General features: G+C 49.8%; 1 protein-coding gene across 1 annotated transcript in view; it reads left to right on the top strand.

Moving 5' to 3' along the window:
• LOC143286382 (high affinity cationic amino acid transporter 1-like) overlaps nt 1-17,797 on the top strand; it is a 63,612-nt gene extending 45,815 nt beyond the window's left edge. Inside the window, exons 13-14 of the mRNA XM_076593923.1 lie at nt 5,555-5,663; nt 16,466-17,797. Of these exons, the coding sequence (XP_076450038.1) occupies nt 5,555-5,663; nt 16,466-16,833 (477 nt within the window). The 3' untranslated portion in view covers nt 16,834-17,797. The remainder of the gene's footprint in view (nt 1-5,554; nt 5,664-16,465) is intronic.
• The last annotated feature ends 418 nt before the right edge of the window (nt 17,798-18,215 follow it).

Raw genomic sequence — 18,215 nt, 5'->3', positions numbered from 1 at the left:
TACCCCTGTTTACTGTTTGTTCAGGGACTGTTATTGTTGTTCCCTTTACCCCTGTTTACTGTTTGTTCAGGGACTGTTATTGTTGTTCCCTTTACCCCTGTTTACTGTTTGTTCAGGGACTGTTATTGTTGTTCCCCATAACCCTGTTTGTTCAGGGACTGTTATTGTTGTTCCCTTTACCCCTGTTTACTGTTTGTTCAGGGACTGTTATTGTTGTTCCCTTTACCCCTGTTTACTGTTTGTTCAGGGACTGTTATTGTTGTTCCCTTTACCCCTGTTTACTGTTTGTTCAGGGACTGTTATTGTTGTTCCCTTTACCCCTGTTTGTTCAGGGACTGTTATTGTTGTTCCCTTTACCCCTGTTTATTGTTTGTTCAGGGACTGTTATTGTTGTCCCCTTTACCCCTGTTTGTTCAGGGACTGTTATTGTTGTTCCCTTTACCCCTGTTTACTGTTTGTTCAGGTCAGGTCATTAGATCTGCTACTGGTAACCTGTAATCCAGTACAACCTGTTCAGGGTCGGGTTGCCGACGACTAAACCGGCACTTCCACCGCTCCCTTCTGGGACTGGTGAGGCGGGTGGCTAGACACCCTTATGGAGATCCATAAAAGGGCGTCGGCTCGGGAGAGCCACCGACGGCCATCTAGCTCCACTGTGCTGTGTGCATGCCACACGCAGTTGGCCTCCGGGGTGTGTCTACCCATGTATGCGAAGTCTGGATCCGGCAGAATCTGCGGAAGAAACCTATCGGTTCAACGGAGAGGAAGGCGATTACAGCAACGCACTGTGGAGTGCAGAGAGCAAGATGAGACACCGAAAGGATATCTTGGTCATCCACTGCGTCCGTGCTCATCCTCCAGTCGTCTCGACTTAGTCTTGCCACTGGAAATTGGTGGACCCGGACGAGAGAGTGAGGTTGACGTTGCGCAACTCCTCTTCACTTTAAACAAACTCATCGCGCAAGTCATCAGTCATCCAAAATGACCTTTCATCCTTCATTTCATCACCCCCAAGTCCTGTGGCGACAGGCGAGCGACGAAACGACAGGTGTGGGTACACTGGCAGTCGCAGCCGCAGACCTGCACGCAGGCGGCTCAGGCCATAGGGTCGTTCTTCGTCGACAGGAGCAGCGATGGAGCTCGGCAGCCGTCTGAGCGTCTGAGCAGCCCTCTTTAGGAATGCACTGCTCACCTCCCTGGCATGAGGAAGGGGCTAGAAAAGGTGCCCTAAAAATTGCCTGCTCCATATCACCCTGGCCAGCATACCGCGGCTGGCGGGGACCCTACATCAGCGGTCGAAACAAAGAGAAAGAAAAGAAAAAAACAAGGATCGTTCCTCTCACCATTGGTGCTTGGAACATAAGGACTCTCCTGGACAGAGATAATGCGGACAGACCCCAAAGGAGAACAGCACTAGTTGCATCCGAACTCGCCAGATACAACATCGACATCGCAGCCTTGAGTGAGACTCGGCTTGCAGGCGAAGGCGAGCTCTGTGAACGGGGATCTGGTTACACCTTCTTCTGGAGTGGACGAGGAAGCGAAGAGCGACGTGAGGCTGGTGTTGGTTTTGCAGTAAAAACAGCACTTGTCAGCAAGCTAGCTGGAATCCCAAAGGGAGTCAACGATAGGCTTATGACCATGAAACTCCCACTGGCATCTGGCCAGAAGCACCTCACCATTGTCAGTGCCTACGCCCCAACCATGACCAACCCGGATGAAGTGAAGGCGAAGTTCTACGAGGACCTTCACTCTGTCATTGCTGCCATCCCTAAAGCAGACAAGCTCATCATTCTTGGGGACTTCAATGCTAGAGTTGGCTCTGACTACATCTCCTGGGATGGAGTGATTGGAAAGCACGGTGTGGGCCACTGCAACCCAAATGGATTGCTTTTGCTTCAGACCTGTGCAGAGCACGAACTGCTGATAACCAACACAGTTTTCTGCCTCCCCACCCGTAACAGAACGTCATGGATGCACCCTCGCTCAAAGCATTGGCATCTCATCGATTATGTCATCGTCAGGAAAAGGGATAGGCAAGATGTACGTGTAACAAAGACCATGTGCGGCGCCGAGTGTTGGACAGACCATCGTCTTGTAGTCTCGAAGTTGAATATTCGAATCCAACCCAAGAGACGCCCCCAAGGCCAGAAGGCTCCAAAACGGCTCAACATCGCTAAGCTGAAAAGCATCACCATCAAACAGTCCTTTGTGGAGCTGCTGGAAGATCGTCTGGAATCCGCCTCTCTGGACAACCAGAATGTGGAGTCTGACTGGAGGACCCTGCGTGAGCTGATCTATAGTACAGCTTCAGAGACCCTGGGACCCATGACCAGAAAGCACAAAGACTGGTTTGATGAAAACTGTGATGAAATCAAGCAGCTTCTGGATGAGAAACGCCGTCTGCATCAAGCCCACCTGAGCAACCCAAAGTCCACATCAAAAAAGGATGCGTATGATGCCATCCGCAGGACTGTTCAGCAAAAGTTACGCCAGATGCAGGATAAGTGGCTGAGTGACAAAGCTGATGAGATCCAGGGATATGCTGACAGGCACGATATGAAGAGGTTCTATGATGCCTTAAAAGAAGTCTACGGCCCCACATCCTCAGGATCATCCCCCCTCCTCAGTGCAGATGGGAATACCTTGATCACCGAGAAGGAGAACATTCTCGAACGATGGGCTGAGCACTTCAACAGTGTCTTAAATCGCCCTTCCTCCATAAATGATGAAGCCATAGACCGTCTCCCACAAGTCCCCATCAACGAAGCACTGGACGATCCGCCAACACTTCTTGAGACCCAGAAAGCAATCCGTCTGTTATCCAGTGGCAAAGCACCTGGCTCAGACTCCATACCAGCAGAGGTCTACAAGGATGGAGGCACTGTGCTGACTGAGAAGCTTCATCAGCTGTACTCACTCATGTGGAAAGAAGAGACGATCCCCCAGGATTTCAAAGATGCATGTATCATTCACTTGTACAAGCGAAAGGGGAACCGGCAAGCCTGTGATAACCATCGGGGCATTTCCTTGCTCTCCATCGCAGGCAAGATACTTGCCAGGATCCTACTTAACCGCCTCACAGCACACCTTGACCAAGGTCATTTGCCTGAGAGCCAATGTGGATTCCGGAAAGAGCGCGGAACCACTGACATGGTGTTTGCTGCAAGGCAGCTGCAAGAGAAATGTCAGGAGCAAAATGCTGATCTGTTCTCCACCTATGTCGACCTCACTAAGGCCTTCGACACCGTGAGTAGAGAGGGACTGTGGAAGATCATGGCCAAGTACGGATGCCCTCGGAAATTTATTTCCTTGGTCAGCCAATTCCATGAAGGCATGCAGGCTCGAGTCCAGGACAATGGTGAAACATCTGCTCCTTTTGCTGTCACAAATGGTGTCAAGCAAGGCTGCGTCCTGGCTCCAACGCTGTTCAGCCTCATGTTCTCTGCAATGCTTACTGATGCCTTCAGAGATGGCGATGTTGGAATCGGCCTAAAGTACCGAACAGATGGCAAGCTGTTTAACCTCAGAAGGCTTCAAGCAAAAACGAAGGTCATGACAGACATCATCAGAGACTTTTTGTTTGCTGATGATTGTGCCCTCAACGCTGGATCTGAAGCTGACATGCAACTCAGCGTCGACAAGTTTGCCACTGCCAGCAGGAACTTCGGCCTTACCATCAGCACGAGGAAAACTGAAGTTCTCCATCAGCCAGCCCCAGGGAAACCCTACGTTGAGCCCAACATCACAGTCAACGGTCAGAGACTCAGTGCGGTGGAGCGGTTCACATACCTTGGCAGCACACTGTCACGAAATGCGACCATCGACGATGAAGTGAACGTCAGGATTGCAAGAGCAAGCGCAACTTTTGGTAGACTCAATGCAAATGTCTGGAACAGAAGAGGCATTAGTCTTGAGACCAAGCTAAAGGTCTACAGAGCAGTAGTTCTCCCCACACTACTGTACGCCTGCGAAACTTGGACAGTGTACCAACGACATGCCAAGAAGCTGAACCACTTCCACACAACATGCCTCAGGAAGCTACTGAACATCAAGTGGCAAGACAAGACCCCAGACACAGAGGTGCTCGCAAAAGCCACCCTTCCCAGCATCTTCACCATCCTGATGCAGTCCCAGCTTCGCTGGGCTGGACACGTGGCGCGTATGCCAGACCATCGGCTGCCCAAAAGGCTCTTCTATGGCGAGCTGCAACAAGGGAAGAGATCACACGGAGGTCAGAAGAAGCGCTTCAGAGATACTCTGAAAGTCTCTCTGAAAGCGTTTGATATCAACCCTGACTCCTGGGAGGAATCTGCAGTGGACCGTGACAAATGGCGCGCTGCTGTGCACAAAGGCGCCAGGTTGTGCGAGGCCAACAGGACTGCTGCAGCTGTTCAGAAGAGGCAGGCCAGAAAGTCACGGGCAAACAAGCTCCCTGACAATGATATGCCTGTCTTTGTCTGCCCCAACTGTCAGCGAACATTTCGTGCGCAGATTGGACTATTCAGCCATCTGCGCACTCACAGATAGACTCATGAGCATCCTTCCCCCCACCCCACCACCACCCTCCCCCCATCCCCCATCCCCCATCTGGATGACAACGATGGTCATCATCGATCTCGATGGACACACCACCACCACCCCTGTTTGTTCAGGGACTGTTATTGTTGTTCCCTTTACCCCTGTTTACTGTTTGTTCAGGGACTGTTATTGTTGTTCATTTTACCCCTGTTTACTGTTTGTTCAGGGACTGTTATTGTTGTTCCCTTTACCCCTGTTTGTTCAGGGACTGTTATTGTTGTTCCCTTTACCCCTGTTTACTGTTTGTTCAGGGACTGTTATTGTTGTTCCCTTTACCCCTGTTTACTGTTTGTTCAGGGACTGTTATTGTTGTTCCCTTTACCCCTGTTTGTTCAGGGACTGTTATTGTTGTTCCCTTTACCCCTGTTTGTTCAGGGACTGTTATTGTTGTTCCCTTTACCCCTGTTTTCTGTTTGTTCAGGGACTGTTATTGTTGTTCCCTTTACCCCTGTTTACTGTTTGTTCAGGGACTGTTATTGTTGTTCCCTTTACCCCTGTTTTCTGTTTGTTCAGGGACTGTTATTGTTGTTCCCTTTACCCCTGTTTACTGTTTGTTCAGGGACTGTTATTGTTGTTCCCTTTACCCCTGTTTGTTCAGGGACTGTTATTGTTGTTCCCTTTACCCCTGTTTGTTCAGGGACTGTTATTGTTGTTCCCTTTACCCCTGTTTACTGTTTGTTCAGGGACTGTTATTGTTGTTCCCTTTACCTGTTTACTGTTTGTTCAGGGACTGTTATTGTTGCCTGTCTGTTCCCCTGATTTTGTGTTTGTTTTTCTATACCTCGGACTGTTTTTCTTCTTTTTTTTTCTTCTTTTTTTATACTCCTCGGCACCTTTTTGTTGCTCATCTATACCTCTGACTTCTTATCTGCTTTTCCTTGCTCTGTATATCTCTGTTTTTGTTGCCAGGTGCAGATTGAACAGCAATGTGTCAGATATCGTTTTTAATGCAGCAACAAAGTGGTCATTTCAGGCGCCTTTGGTTCCAGTGCTGCCAGCCTTCTCCTGTTTCGCTAATGTCTACCTGATGTTTAAACTGAGTCTGGTCACCTGGCTCCGCTTGATTGTTTGGTTAGCACTGGGTATGTGTTGCGTGGTGTTGTCTGTCTGTCTATCTGTCTGTCTGTCTGTTAGCACTGGGTATGTGTTGTGTGGTGCTGTCTGTCTGTCTGTTAGCACTGGGTATGTGTTGTGTGGTGCTGTCTGTCTGTCTGTCTGTTAGCACTGGGTATGTGTTGTGTGGTGCTGTCTGTCTGTCTGTCTGTTAGCACTGGGTATGTGTTGTGTGGTGCTGTCTGTCTGTCTGTCTGTTAGCACTGGGTATGTGTTGCGTGGTGCTGTCTGTCTGTCTGTCTGTTAGCACTGGGTATGTGTTGTGTGGTCTGTCTGTCTGTCTGTCTACCTGTGTGTTAGCACTGGGTATGTGTTGCGTGGTGCTGTCTGTCTGTCTGTCTGTTAGCACTGGGTATGTGTTGTGTGGTGCTGTCTGTCTGTCTGTCTGTTAGCACTGGGTATGTGTTGTGTGGTGCTGTCTGTCTGTCTGTCTGTCTGTTAGCACTGGGTATGTGTTGTGTGGTGCTGTCTGTCTGTCTGTCTGTTAGCACTGGGTATGTGTTGTGTGGTGCTGTCTGTCTGTCTGTCTGTTAGCACTGGGTATGTGTTGCGTGGTGCTGTCTGTCTGTCTGTCTGTTAGCACTGGGTATGTGTTGTGTGGTCTGTCTGTCTGTCTGTCTACCTGTGTGTTAGCACTGGGTATGTGTTGCGTGGTGCTGTCTGTCTGTCTGTCTGTCTGTTAGCACTGGGTATGTGTTGTGTGGTCTGTCTGTCTGTCTGTCTGTTAGCACTGGGTATGTGTTGTGTGGTCTGTCTGTCTGTCTGTCTGTTAGCACTGGGTATGTGTTGTGTGGTGCTGTCTGTTTGTCTGTTACCACTGGGTATGTGTTGTGTGGTGCTGTCTGTCTGTCTGTCTGTCTGTCTGTTAGCACTGGGTATGTGTTGTGTGGTGCTGTCTGTCTGTCTGTTAGCACTGGGTATGTGTTGTGTGGTGCTGTCTGTCTGTCTGTCTGTCTGTTAGCACTGGGTATGTGTTGTGTGGTCTGTCTGTCTGTTAGCACTGGGTATGTGTTGTGTGGTGCTGTCTGTCTGTCTGTCTGTCTGTCTGTTAGCGCTGGGTATGTGTTGTGTGGTCTGTCTGTCTGTCTGTCTGTTAGCACTGGGTATGTGTTGTGTGGTGCTGTCTGTCTGTCTGTCTGTTAGCACTGGGTATGTGTTGTGTGGTGCTGTCTGTTTGTCTGTTACCACTGGGTATGTGTTGTGTGGTCTGTCTGTCTGTCTGTCTGTTAGCACTGGGTATGTGTTGTGTGGTGCTGTCTGTCTGTCTGTTAGCACTGGGTATGTGTTGTGTGGTGCTGTCTGTCTGTCTGTCTGTCTGTCTGTTAGCACTGGGTATGTGTTGTGTGGTGCTGTCTGTCTGTCTGTTAGCACTGGGTATGTGTTGTGTGGTGCTGTCTGTCTGTCTGTCTGTTAGCACTGGGTATGTGTTGCGTGGTGCTGTCTGTCTGTCTGTCTGTTAGCACTGGGTATGTGTTGTGTGGTGCTGTCTGTCTGTCTGTTAGCACTGGGTATGTGTTGCGTGGTGTTGTCTGTCTGTCTGTCTGTTAGCACTGGGTATGTGTTGTGTGGTGCTGTCTGTCTGTCTGTCTGTCTGTCTGTTAGCGCTGGGTATGTGTTGTGTGGTGCTGTCTGTCTGTCTGTCTGTTAGCACTGGGTATGTGTTGTGTGGTGCTGTCTGTCTGTCTGTTAGCACTGGGTATGTGTTGTGTGGTGCTGTCTGTCTGTCTGTCTGTCTGTCTGTTAGCACTGGGTATGTGTTGTGTGGTGCTGTCTGTCTGTCTGTTAGCACTGGGTATGTGTTGTGTGGTGCTGTCTGTCTGTCTGTCTGTCTGTCTGTTAGCGCTGGGTATGTGTTGTGTGGTGCTGTCTGTCTGTCTGTTAGCACTGCGTATGTGTTGTGTGGTGCTGTCTGTCTGTCTGTCTGTCTGTCTGTTAGCACTGGGTATGTGTTGTGTGGTCTGTCTGTCTGTCTGTCTGTCTGTTAGCACTGGGTATGTGTTGCGTGGTGCTGTCTGTCTGTCTGTCTGTCTGTTAGCACTGGGTATGTGTTGTGTGGTGCTGTCTGTCTGTCTGTCTGTTAGCACTGGGTATGTGTTGTGTGGTGCTGTCTGTCTGTCTGTCTGTCTGTTAGCACTGGGTATGTGTTGTGTGGTGCTGTCTGTCTGTCTGTCTGTCTGTCTGTCTGTTAGCGCTGGGTATGTGTTGTGTGGTGCTGTCTGTCTGTCTGTCTGTCTGTCTGTCTGTTAGCACTGGGTATGTGTTGTGTGGTGCTGTCTGTCTGTCTGTCTGTCTGTCTGTTAGCACTGGGTATGTGTTGTGTGGTGCTGTCTGTCTGTCTGTCTGTCTGTCTGTTAGCACTGGGTATGTGTTGTGTGGTGCTGTCTGTCTGTCTGTCTGTCTGTTAGCACTGGGTATGTGTTGTGTGGTGCTGTCTGTCTGTTAGCGCTGGGTATGTGTTGTGTGGTGCTGTCTGTCTGTCTGTCTGTCTGTTAGCACTGGGTATGTGTTGTGTGGTCTGTCTGTCTGTCTGTCTGTTAGCGCTGGGTATGTGTTGTGTGGTCTGTCTGTCTGTCTGTCTGTTAGCGCTGGGTATGTGTTGTGTGGTCTGTCTGTCTGTCTGTTAGCGCTGGGTATGTGTTGTGTGGTGCTGTCTGTCTGTCTGTCTGTTAGCACTGGGTATGTGTTGTGTGGTGCTGTCTGTCTGTCTGTCTGTTAGCGCTGGGTATGTGTTGTGTGGTGCTGTCTGTCTGTCTGTTAGCACTGGGTATGTGTTGTGTGGTCTGTCTGTCTGTCTGTTAGCACTGGGTATGTGTTGTGTGGTCTGTCTGTCTGTCTGTCTGTTAGCACTGGGTATGTGTTGTGTGGTCTGTCTGTCTGTCTGTCTGTTAGCACTGGGTATGTGTTGTGTGGTCTGTCTGTCTGTCTGTCTGTTAGCACTGGGTATGTGTTGTGTGGTGCTGTCTGTCTGTCTGTCTGTTAGCGCTGGGTATGTGTTGTGTGGTGCTGTCTGTCTGTCTGTCTGTCTGTTAGCACTGGGTATGTGTTGTGTGGTGCTGTCTGTCTGTCTGTCTGTCTGTTAGCACTGGGTATGTGTTGTGTGGTGCTGTCTGTCTGTCTGTTAGCACTGGGTATGTGTTGTGTGGTGCTGTCTGTCTGTCTGTTAGCACTGGGTATGTGTTGTGTGGTGCTGTCTGTCTGTCTGTTACCACTGGGTATGTGTTGTGTGGTGCTGTCTGTCTGTCTGTCTGTTAGCACTGGGTATGTGTTGTGTGGTGCTGTCTGTCTGTCTGTCTGTCTGTTAGCACTGGGTATGTGTTGTGTGGTGCTGTCTGTCTGTCTGTTAGCACTGGGTATGTGTTGTGTGGTGCTGTCTGTCTGTCTGTTAGCACTGGGTATGTGTTGTGTGGTGCTGTCTGTCTGTCTGTCTGTCTGTTAGCACTGGGTATGTGTTGTGTGGTGCTGTCTGTCTGTCTGTTAGCACTGGGTATGTGTTGTGTGGTGCTGTCTGTCTGTCTGTCTGTCTGTTAGCACTGGGTATGTGTTGTGTGGTGCTGTCTGTCTGTCTGTTAGCACTGGGTATGTGTTGTGTGGTGCTGTCTGTCTGTCTGTCTGTTAGCACTGGGTATGTGTTGCGTGGTGCTGTCTGTCTGTCTGTCTGTTAGCACTGGGTATGTGTTGTGTGGTGCTGTCTGTCTGTCTGTTAGCACTGGGTATGTGTTGTGTGGTGCTGTCTGTCTGTCTGTCTGTCTGTTAGCACTGGGTATGTGTTGTGTGGTGCTGTCTGTCTGTCTGTCTGTCTGTCTGTCTGTCTGTCTGTTAGCACTGGGTATGTGTTGTGTGGTGCTGTCTGTCTGTCTGTCTGTCTGTCTGTCTGTCTGTCTGTCTGTTAGCACTGGGTATGTGTTGTGTGGTGCTGTCTGTCTGTCTGTCTGTCTGTCTGTCTGTCTGTCTGTCTGTCTGTCTGTTAGCACTGGGTATGTGTTGTGTGGTGCTGTCTGTCTGTCTGTCTGTCTGTCTGTCTGTCTGTCTGTTAGCACTGGGTATGTGTTGTGTGGTGCTGTCTGTCTGTCTGTCTGTCTGTCTGTCTGTCTGTCTGTTAGCACTGGGTATGTGTTGTGTGGTGCTGTCTGTCTGTCTGTCTGTTAGCACTGGGTATGTGTTGTGTGGTCTGTCTGTCTGTCTGTCTGTTAGCACTGGGTATGTGTTGTGTGGTGCTGTCTGTCTGTCTGTCTGTCTGTTAGCACTGGGTATGTGTTGTGTGGTGCTGTCTGTCTGTCTGTCTGTTAGCACTGGGTATGTGTTGTGTGGTGCTGTCTGTCTGTCTGTCTGTCTGTTAGCACTGGGTATGTGTTGTGTGGTGCTGTCTGTCTGTCTGTCTGTCTGTTAGCGCTGGGTATGTGTTGTGTGGTGCTGTCTGTCTGTCTGTCTGTTAGCACTGGGTATGTGTTGTGTGGTGCTGTCTGTCTGTCTGTCTGTCTGTTAGCACTGGGTATGTGTTGTGTGGTGCTGTCTGTCTGTCTGTCTGTCTGTTAGCACTGGGTATGTGTTGTGTGGTGCTGTCTGTCTGTCTGTTAGCACTGGGTATGTGTTGTGTGGTGCTGTCTGTCTGTCTGTCTGTCTGTCTGTTAGCACTGGGTATGTGTTGTGTGGTGCTGTCTGTCTGTCTGTTAGCACTGGGTATGTGTTGTGTGGTGCTGTCTGTCTGTCTGTCTGTTAGCACTGGGTATGTGTTGCGTGGTGCTGTCTGTCTGTCTGTTAGCACTGGGTATGTGTTGTGTGGTGCTGTCTGTCTGTCTGTTAGCACTGGGTATGTGTTGTGTGGTGCTGTCTGTCTGTCTGTTAGCACTGGGTATGTGTTGCGTGGTGCTGTCTGTCTGTCTGTCTGTTAGCACTGGGTATGTGTTGTGTGGTCTGTCTGTCTGTCTGTCTGTTAGCACTGGGTATGTGTTGTGTGGTCGGTCTGTCTGTCTGTCTGTTAGCACTGGGTATGTGTTGTGTGGTCGGTCTGTCTGTCTGTCTGTTAGCACTGGGTATGTGTTGTGTGGTCGGTCTGTCTGTCTGTCTGTTAGCACTGGGTATGTGTTGTGTGGTCGGTCTGTCTGTCTGTCTGTTAGCGCTGGGTATGTGTTGTGTGGTGCTGTCTGTCTGTCTGTCTGTTAGCACTGGGTATGTGTTGTGTGGTGCTGTCTGTCTGTCTGTCTGTCTGTTAGCACTGGGTATGTGTTGTGTGGTGCTGTCTGTCTGTCTGTTAGCACTGGGTATGTGTTGCGTGGTGCTGTCTGTCTGTCTGTCTGTTAGCACTGGGTATGTGTTGTGTGGTGCTGTCTGTCTGTCTGTTAGCACTGGGTATGTGTTGTGTGGTGCTGTCTGTCTGTCTGTCTGTCTGTTAGCACTGGGTATGTGTTGTGTGGTGCTGTCTGTCTGTCTGTCTGTCTGTTAGCACTGGGTATGTGTTGTGTGGTGCTGTCTGTCTGTCTGTCTGTCTGTTAGCACTGGGTATGTGTTGTGTGGTGCTGTCTGTCTGTCTGTTAGCACTGGGTATGTGTTGTGTGGTGCTGTCTGTCTGTCTGTTAGCACTGGGTATGTGTTGCGTGGTGCTGTCTGTCTGTCTGTCTGTTAGCACTGGGTATGTGTTGTGTGGTGCTGTCTGTCTGTCTGTCTGTTAGCACTGGGTATGTGTTGTGTGGTGCTGTCTGTCTGTCTGTTAGCACTGGGTATGTGTTGCGTGGTGCTGTCTGTCTGTCTGTCTGTTAGCACTGGGTATGTGTTGTGTGGTCTGTCTGTCTGTCTGTCTGTTAGCACTGGGTATGTGTTGTGTGGTCGGTCTGTCTGTCTGTCTGTTAGCACTGGGTATGTGTTGTGTGGTCGGTCTGTCTGTCTGTCTGTTAGCACTGGGTATGTGTTGTGTGGTCGGTCTGTCTGTCTGTCTGTTAGCACTGGGTATGTGTTGTGTGGTCGGTCTGTCTGTCTGTCTGTTAGCGCTGGGTATGTGTTGTGTGGTGCTGTCTGTCTGTCTGTCTGTTAGCACTGGGTATGTGTTGTGTGGTGCTGTCTGTCTGTCTGTCTGTCTGTTAGCACTGGGTATGTGTTGTGTGGTGCTGTCTGTCTGTCTGTCTGTCTGTTAGCACTGGGTATGTGTTGTGTGGTGCTGTCTGTCTGTCTGTTAGCACTGGGTATGTGTTGTGTGGTGCTGTCTGTCTGTCTGTCTGTTAGCACTGGGTATGTGTTGTGTGGTGCTGTCTGTCTGTCTGTCTGTCTGTTAGCACTGGGTATGTGTTGTGTGGTGCTGTCTGTCTGTCTGTCTGTCTGTCTGTTAGCACTGGGTATGTGTTGTGTGGTGCTGTCTGTCTGTCTGTCTGTTAGCACTGGGTATGTGTTGTGTGGTGCTGTCTGTCTGTCTGTTAGCACTGGGTATGTGTTGTGTGGTGCTGTCTGTCTGTCTGTCTGTTAGCACTGGGTATGTGTTGTGTGGTGCTGTCTGTCTGTCTGTCTGTCTGTCTGTTAGCACTGGGTATGTGTTGTGTGGTGCTGTCTGTCTGTCTGTTAGCACTGGGTATGTGTTGTGTGGTCTGTCTGTCTGTCTGTCTGTTAGCACTGGGTATGTGTTGTGTGGTGCTGTCTGTCTGTCTGTCTGTCTGTTAGCACTGGGTATGTGTTGTGTGGTGCTGTCTGTCTGTCTGTCTGTTAGCACTGGGTATGTGTTGTGTGGTGCTGTCTGTCTGTCTGTCTGTCTGTTAGCACTGGGTATGTGTTGTGTGGTGCTGTCTGTCTGTCTGTCTGTCTGTTAGCGCTGGGTATGTGTTGTGTGGTGCTGTCTGTCTGTCTGTCTGTTAGCACTGGGTATGTGTTGTGTGGTGCTGTCTGTCTGTCTGTCTGTCTGTTAGCACTGGGTATGTGTTGTGTGGTGCTGTCTGTCTGTCTGTCTGTCTGTTAGCACTGGGTATGTGTTGTGTGGTGCTGTCTGTCTGTCTGTTAGCACTGGGTATGTGTTGTGTGGTGCTGTCTGTCTGTCTGTCTGTCTGTCTGTTAGCACTGGGTATGTGTTGTGTGGTGCTGTCTGTCTGTCTGTTAGCACTGGGTATGTGTTGTGTGGTGCTGTCTGTCTGTCTGTCTGTTAGCACTGGGTATGTGTTGCGTGGTGCTGTCTGTCTGTCTGTTAGCACTGGGTATGTGTTGTGTGGTGCTGTCTGTCTGTCTGTTAGCACTGGGTATGTGTTGTGTGGTGCTGTCTGTCTGTCTGTTAGCACTGGGTATGTGTTGCGTGGTGCTGTCTGTCTGTCTGTCTGTTAGCACTGGGTATGTGTTGTGTGGTCTGTCTGTCTGTCTGTCTGTTAGCACTGGGTATGTGTTGTGTGGTCGGTCTGTCTGTCTGTCTGTTAGCACTGGGTATGTGTTGTGTGGTCGGTCTGTCTGTCTGTCTGTTAGCACTGGGTATGTGTTGTGTGGTCGGTCTGTCTGTCTGTCTGTTAGCACTGGGTATGTGTTGTGTGGTCGGTCTGTCTGTCTGTCTGTTAGCGCTGGGTATGTGTTGTGTGGTGCTGTCTGTCTGTCTGTCTGTTAGCACTGGGTATGTGTTGTGTGGTGCTGTCTGTCTGTCTGTCTGTCTGTTAGCACTGGGTATGTGTTGTGTGGTGCTGTCTGTCTGTCTGTTAGCACTGGGTATGTGTTGCGTGGTGCTGTCTGTCTGTCTGTCTGTTAGCACTGGGTATGTGTTGTGTGGTGCTGTCTGTCTGTCTGTTAGCACTGGGTATGTGTTGTGTGGTGCTGTCTGTCTGTCTGTCTGTCTGTTAGCACTGGGTATGTGTTGTGTGGTGCTGTCTGTCTGTCTGTCTGTCTGTTAGCACTGGGTATGTGTTGTGTGGTGCTGTCTGTCTGTCTGTCTGTCTGTTAGCACTGGGTATGTGTTGTGTGGTGCTGTCTGTCTGTCTGTTAGCACTGGGTATGTGTTGTGTGGTGCTGTCTGTCTGTCTGTTAGCACTGGGTATGTGTTGCGTGGTGCTGTCTGTCTGTCTGTCTGTTAGCACTGGGTATGTGTTGTGTGGTGCTGTCTGTCTGTCTGTCTGTTAGCACTGGGTATGTGTTGTGTGGTGCTGTCTGTCTGTCTGTTAGCACTGGGTATGTGTTGCGTGGTGCTGTCTGTCTGTCTGTCTGTTAGCACTGGGTATGTGTTGTGTGGTCTGTCTGTCTGTCTGTCTGTTAGCACTGGGTATGTGTTGTGTGGTCGGTCTGTCTGTCTGTCTGTTAGCACTGGGTATGTGTTGTGTGGTCGGTCTGTCTGTCTGTCTGTTAGCACTGGGTATGTGTTGTGTGGTCGGTCTGTCTGTCTGTCTGTTAGCACTGGGTATGTGTTGTGTGGTCGGTCTGTCTGTCTGTCTGTTAGCGCTGGGTATGTGTTGTGTGGTGCTGTCTGTCTGTCTGTCTGTTAGCACTGGGTATGTGTTGTGTGGTGCTGTCTGTCTGTCTGTCTGTCTGTTAGCACTGGGTATGTGTTGTGTGGTGCTGTCTGTCTGTCTGTCTGTCTGTTAGCACTGGGTATGTGTTGTGTGGTGCTGTCTGTCTGTCTGTTAGCACTGGGTATGTGTTGTGTGGTGCTGTCTGTCTGTCTGTCTGTTAGCACTGGGTATGTGTTGTGTGGTGCTGTCTGTCTGTCTGTCTGTCTGTTAGCACTGGGTATGTGTTGTGTGGTGCTGTCTGTCTGTCTGTCTGTCTGTCTGTTAGCACTGGGTATGTGTTGTGTGGTGCTGTCTGTCTGTCTGTCTGTTAGCACTGGGTATGTGTTGTGTGGTGCTGTCTGTCTGTCTGTTAGCACTGGGTATGTGTTGTGTGGTGCTGTCTGTCTGTCTGTCTGTTAGCACTGGGTATGTGTTGTGTGGTGCTGTCTGTCTGTCTGTCTGTCTGTCTGTTAGCACTGGGTATGTGTTGTGTGGTGCTGTCTGTCTGTCTGTTAGCACTGGGTATGTGTTGTGTGGTGCTGTCTGTCTGTCTGTCTGTTAGCACTGGGTATGTGTTGCGTGGTGCTGTCTGTCTGTCTGTTAGCACTGGGTATGTGTTGTGTGGTCTGTCTGTCTGTCTGTCTGTTAGCACTGGGTATGTGTTGTGTGGTGCTGTCTGTCTGTCTGTTAGCACTGGGTATGTGTTGCGTGGTGCTGTCTGTCTGTCTGTCTGTTAGCACTGGGTATGTGTTGTGTGGTCTGTCTGTCTGTCTGTCTGTTAGCACTGGGTATGTGTTGTGTGGTCGGTCTGTCTGTCTGTCTGTTAGCACTGGGTATGTGTTGTGTGGTCGGTCTGTCTGTCTGTCTGTTAGCACTGGGTATGTGTTGTGTGGTGCTGTCTGTCTGTCTGTTAGCACTGGGTATGTGTTGTGTGGTGCTGTCTGTCTGTCTGTCTGTCTGTTAGCACTGGGTATGTGTTGTGTGGTCGGTCTGTCTGTCTGTCTGTTAGCACTGGGTATGTGTTGCGTGGTGCTGTCTGTCTGTCTGTCTGTTACCACTGGGTATGTGTTGTGTGGTGCTGTCTGTCTGTCTGTCTGTTACCACTGGGTATGTGTTGTGTGGTGCTGTCTGTCTGTCTGTTAGCACTGGGTATGTGTTGTGTGGTCGGTCTGTCTGTCTGTTAGCACTGGGTATGTGTTGTGTGGTGCTGTCTGTCTGTCTGTCTGTTAGCACTGGGTATGTGTTGTGTGGTGCTGTCTGTTTGTCTGTTACCACTGGGTATGTGTTGTGTGGTCGGTCTGTCTGTCTGTTACCACTGGGTATGTGTTGTGTGGTGCTGTCTGTCTGTCTGTTACCACTGGGTATGTGTTGTGTGGTCGGTCTGTCTGTCTGTCTGTTTCCCGCCTTTTCTTGTCAGTAAAGTAGACCTATTTAATTATACAACTGAAAAAGAACTTGAAAAAATGTCCTCTTTTGCACGGAAAAGAAAAGCATCTAACTATGTATGAATTAAAGAAGCTAATGCATTATCAACCATTCAAATATCTCATTTGAGCTGTTATGTATTAATATATAAGAAAGAACAAAAGAATGATAATCATATTAACATGACATTCCTAATTATCAGAGCTGAAGGGAAATAACTCTTGTTTCTATATCTGTGCGTTACATAAACATTGACATGTAAACCAATATGTGAATGAGGAATTGGATGTCTTTTTTTTTCTCTCTCTCTTATTCTGTTTAATGCATTCGTTTATTAGTTTTTAAGTCATTTATATATATGACAGCTGCATAACTAAACTTCCCCGGTTAGGAAGATGATTACACAGGCCGGCTGTAGTTCTCTGATTGCTGAAAGGGTTAATGATTGTGGGCCACTCATTCCAACGCTCAGCTTGTAGCACAGACTGACGTCAGCTTACAGTTGGGCCAACAGTAAAGTGGGAGCTGTATGATCAATGGTTTCTCCATTACAGTGGGAATTCATTTACAGCTTAGTCTTTTGTGAAGGACCATGACTCTCAAACTAGGAGGCAAGATTGCACTGGCTCTTAGTTCTGCAGCCTCGGGGGCTAGTTGGCCTTTGGGGACCATCCCAACGTGGCCGGAGAGTGGGGCTGTAACCTGGGCAAGACACTCTCTGTTATAATCCAATTCTAGCCCAGATAGACGGGACAGCCTCCTCTGCTGTTGTGATGGTCATGGTCAGATACGACTGACTAGCATGCATACATGACGATCACATCATGAGCCGGACATGTATTTCATGTGTATATCATTTATGCACAAGCAAAAGTAGCCACACATTAACATCAGTTCCACGGTGTCTGTGACAGGTTTTTGCATCTACTTTTTCTACGGCGTTCGACACAGCAGTCTGAATGTAGACACGGAGGAAAGCCCGCTGTTGTTCGCTTCAAATGACGACATGACGAACTACACAGCACCGCCCCCCACACACCGCTCGCTGCACCCTGACAGAGCCCCGCTCTACAGTGTCCCCCACAAAGCCAACCAGTCCACTCCTCGTGGGCCCTGTCAGGGTTCAGCTTCTTACGTCGTGGCACCCAGTCACACTCCCAGCACTGGCCAGTCCACCCTGCAAGGGCCCCATCCCGATAGCGACTGTTCCGTTCTACGTGGGGCCCATCCGGGCAATCCTGACGACAGTGTGGATTCTGGTCATGTAGGACACTCACTCTAGGTGTCATGTAGCCCTCACCTGGCCTGGTCTGTCATGTAGCCCTCACCTGGCCTGTCATGTAGCCCTCACCTGGCCTGGTCTGTCATGTAGCCCTCACCTGGCCTGGCCTGGCCTGTCATGTAGCCCTCACCTGGCCTGGCCTGGCCTGTCATGTAGCCCTCACCTGGCCTGGTCTGTCATGTAGCCCTCACCTGGCCTGGCCTGGCCTGTCATGTAGCCCTCACCTGGCCTGGCCTGGCCTGTCATGTAGCCCTCACCTGGCCTGGCCTGGCCACTCATGTAGCCCTCACCTGGCCTGGCCTGTCATGTAGCCCTCACCTGGCCTGTCATGTAGCCCTCACCTGGCCTGGTCTGTCATGTAGCCCTCACCTGGCCTGGCCTGGCCTGTCATGTAGCCCTCACCTGGCCTGTCATGTAGCCCTCACCTGGCCTGGCCTGTCATGTAGCCCTCACCTGGCCTGGCCTGTCATGTAGCCCTCACCAGGTTTGACCTGTTTACAGTAATGCTGAAGTGTTGAAGTCAATGCTGAACTCTTGTATCTGCCACTCACTCTAGGTGTCATGTAGCCCTCACCAGGTTTGACCTGTCTACAGTAATGCTGAAGTGTTGAAGTCAGTGCTGAACTCTTGTATCTGCCACTCACTCTAGGTGTCATCGGAGATTAGAAAAGAGAGATAAACCACTCGCGGCAGGCCCCTTCTTACTGTCTATAACAGTGCTGAAGCCGTTTTGGGGCACACACGCAGTGCGGAAGGGTGGGGGTAAATCACCCTCTCCTTCCCCACCTGAAGGAAACTGGTCGGTTCTGACGGTTCAGCTGCAGTAAAGCGAAAGTTAAGTTATGCCTGGAATATCCCACGTGTAGTAAGATTCGCTGTATACAATGAAAACCGATTCATTTTTGCTTGGTTTTTAGCACGTTTGCATCTGCTTGAATGTAGATAATATAAAAAGAAAATAAAGCAGCTCCCCCCACCACCAACTCCCCCCCCCCCCCCCCCCCCCCCCCCCAGCGCAATGTTGCACATGAGAGAGACAGTTATAAATTATTGAACTGCGTTTTCGTAACGCTACTTTTTCTTCACACTGTCTGGTTTACATCACCATTTCTTCAACAACAACAACAACAACAAAAATATATATATATCAAAACATAAAACACATATTCAGCTCTGTCTCTCTTCTAACATGTGCATGTGCGTGGCTGAGAAGTAAAGGACAGTAATTTTGTGTCCCTATCAGTTAAACAGACAGGGAAAAAAAACTGAACCCTGTTGTGGCACTGTAAGTGATGAATTCCAAAAACAGGTTCCTACAGCACTCTAGGAGATGAAGTCTAGATGGAAACAGAAGACAACATAAAAATTCTAGTGGTGAGTCA

The sequence above is a fragment of the Babylonia areolata genome, chromosome 10, assembly GCF_041734735.1.
Source record: "Babylonia areolata isolate BAREFJ2019XMU chromosome 10, ASM4173473v1, whole genome shotgun sequence".
NCBI classification, from domain to species: Eukaryota; Metazoa; Mollusca; class Gastropoda; order Neogastropoda; family Buccinidae; genus Babylonia; species Babylonia areolata.
This window is presented reverse-complemented; position numbering and strand designations above follow the sequence as displayed.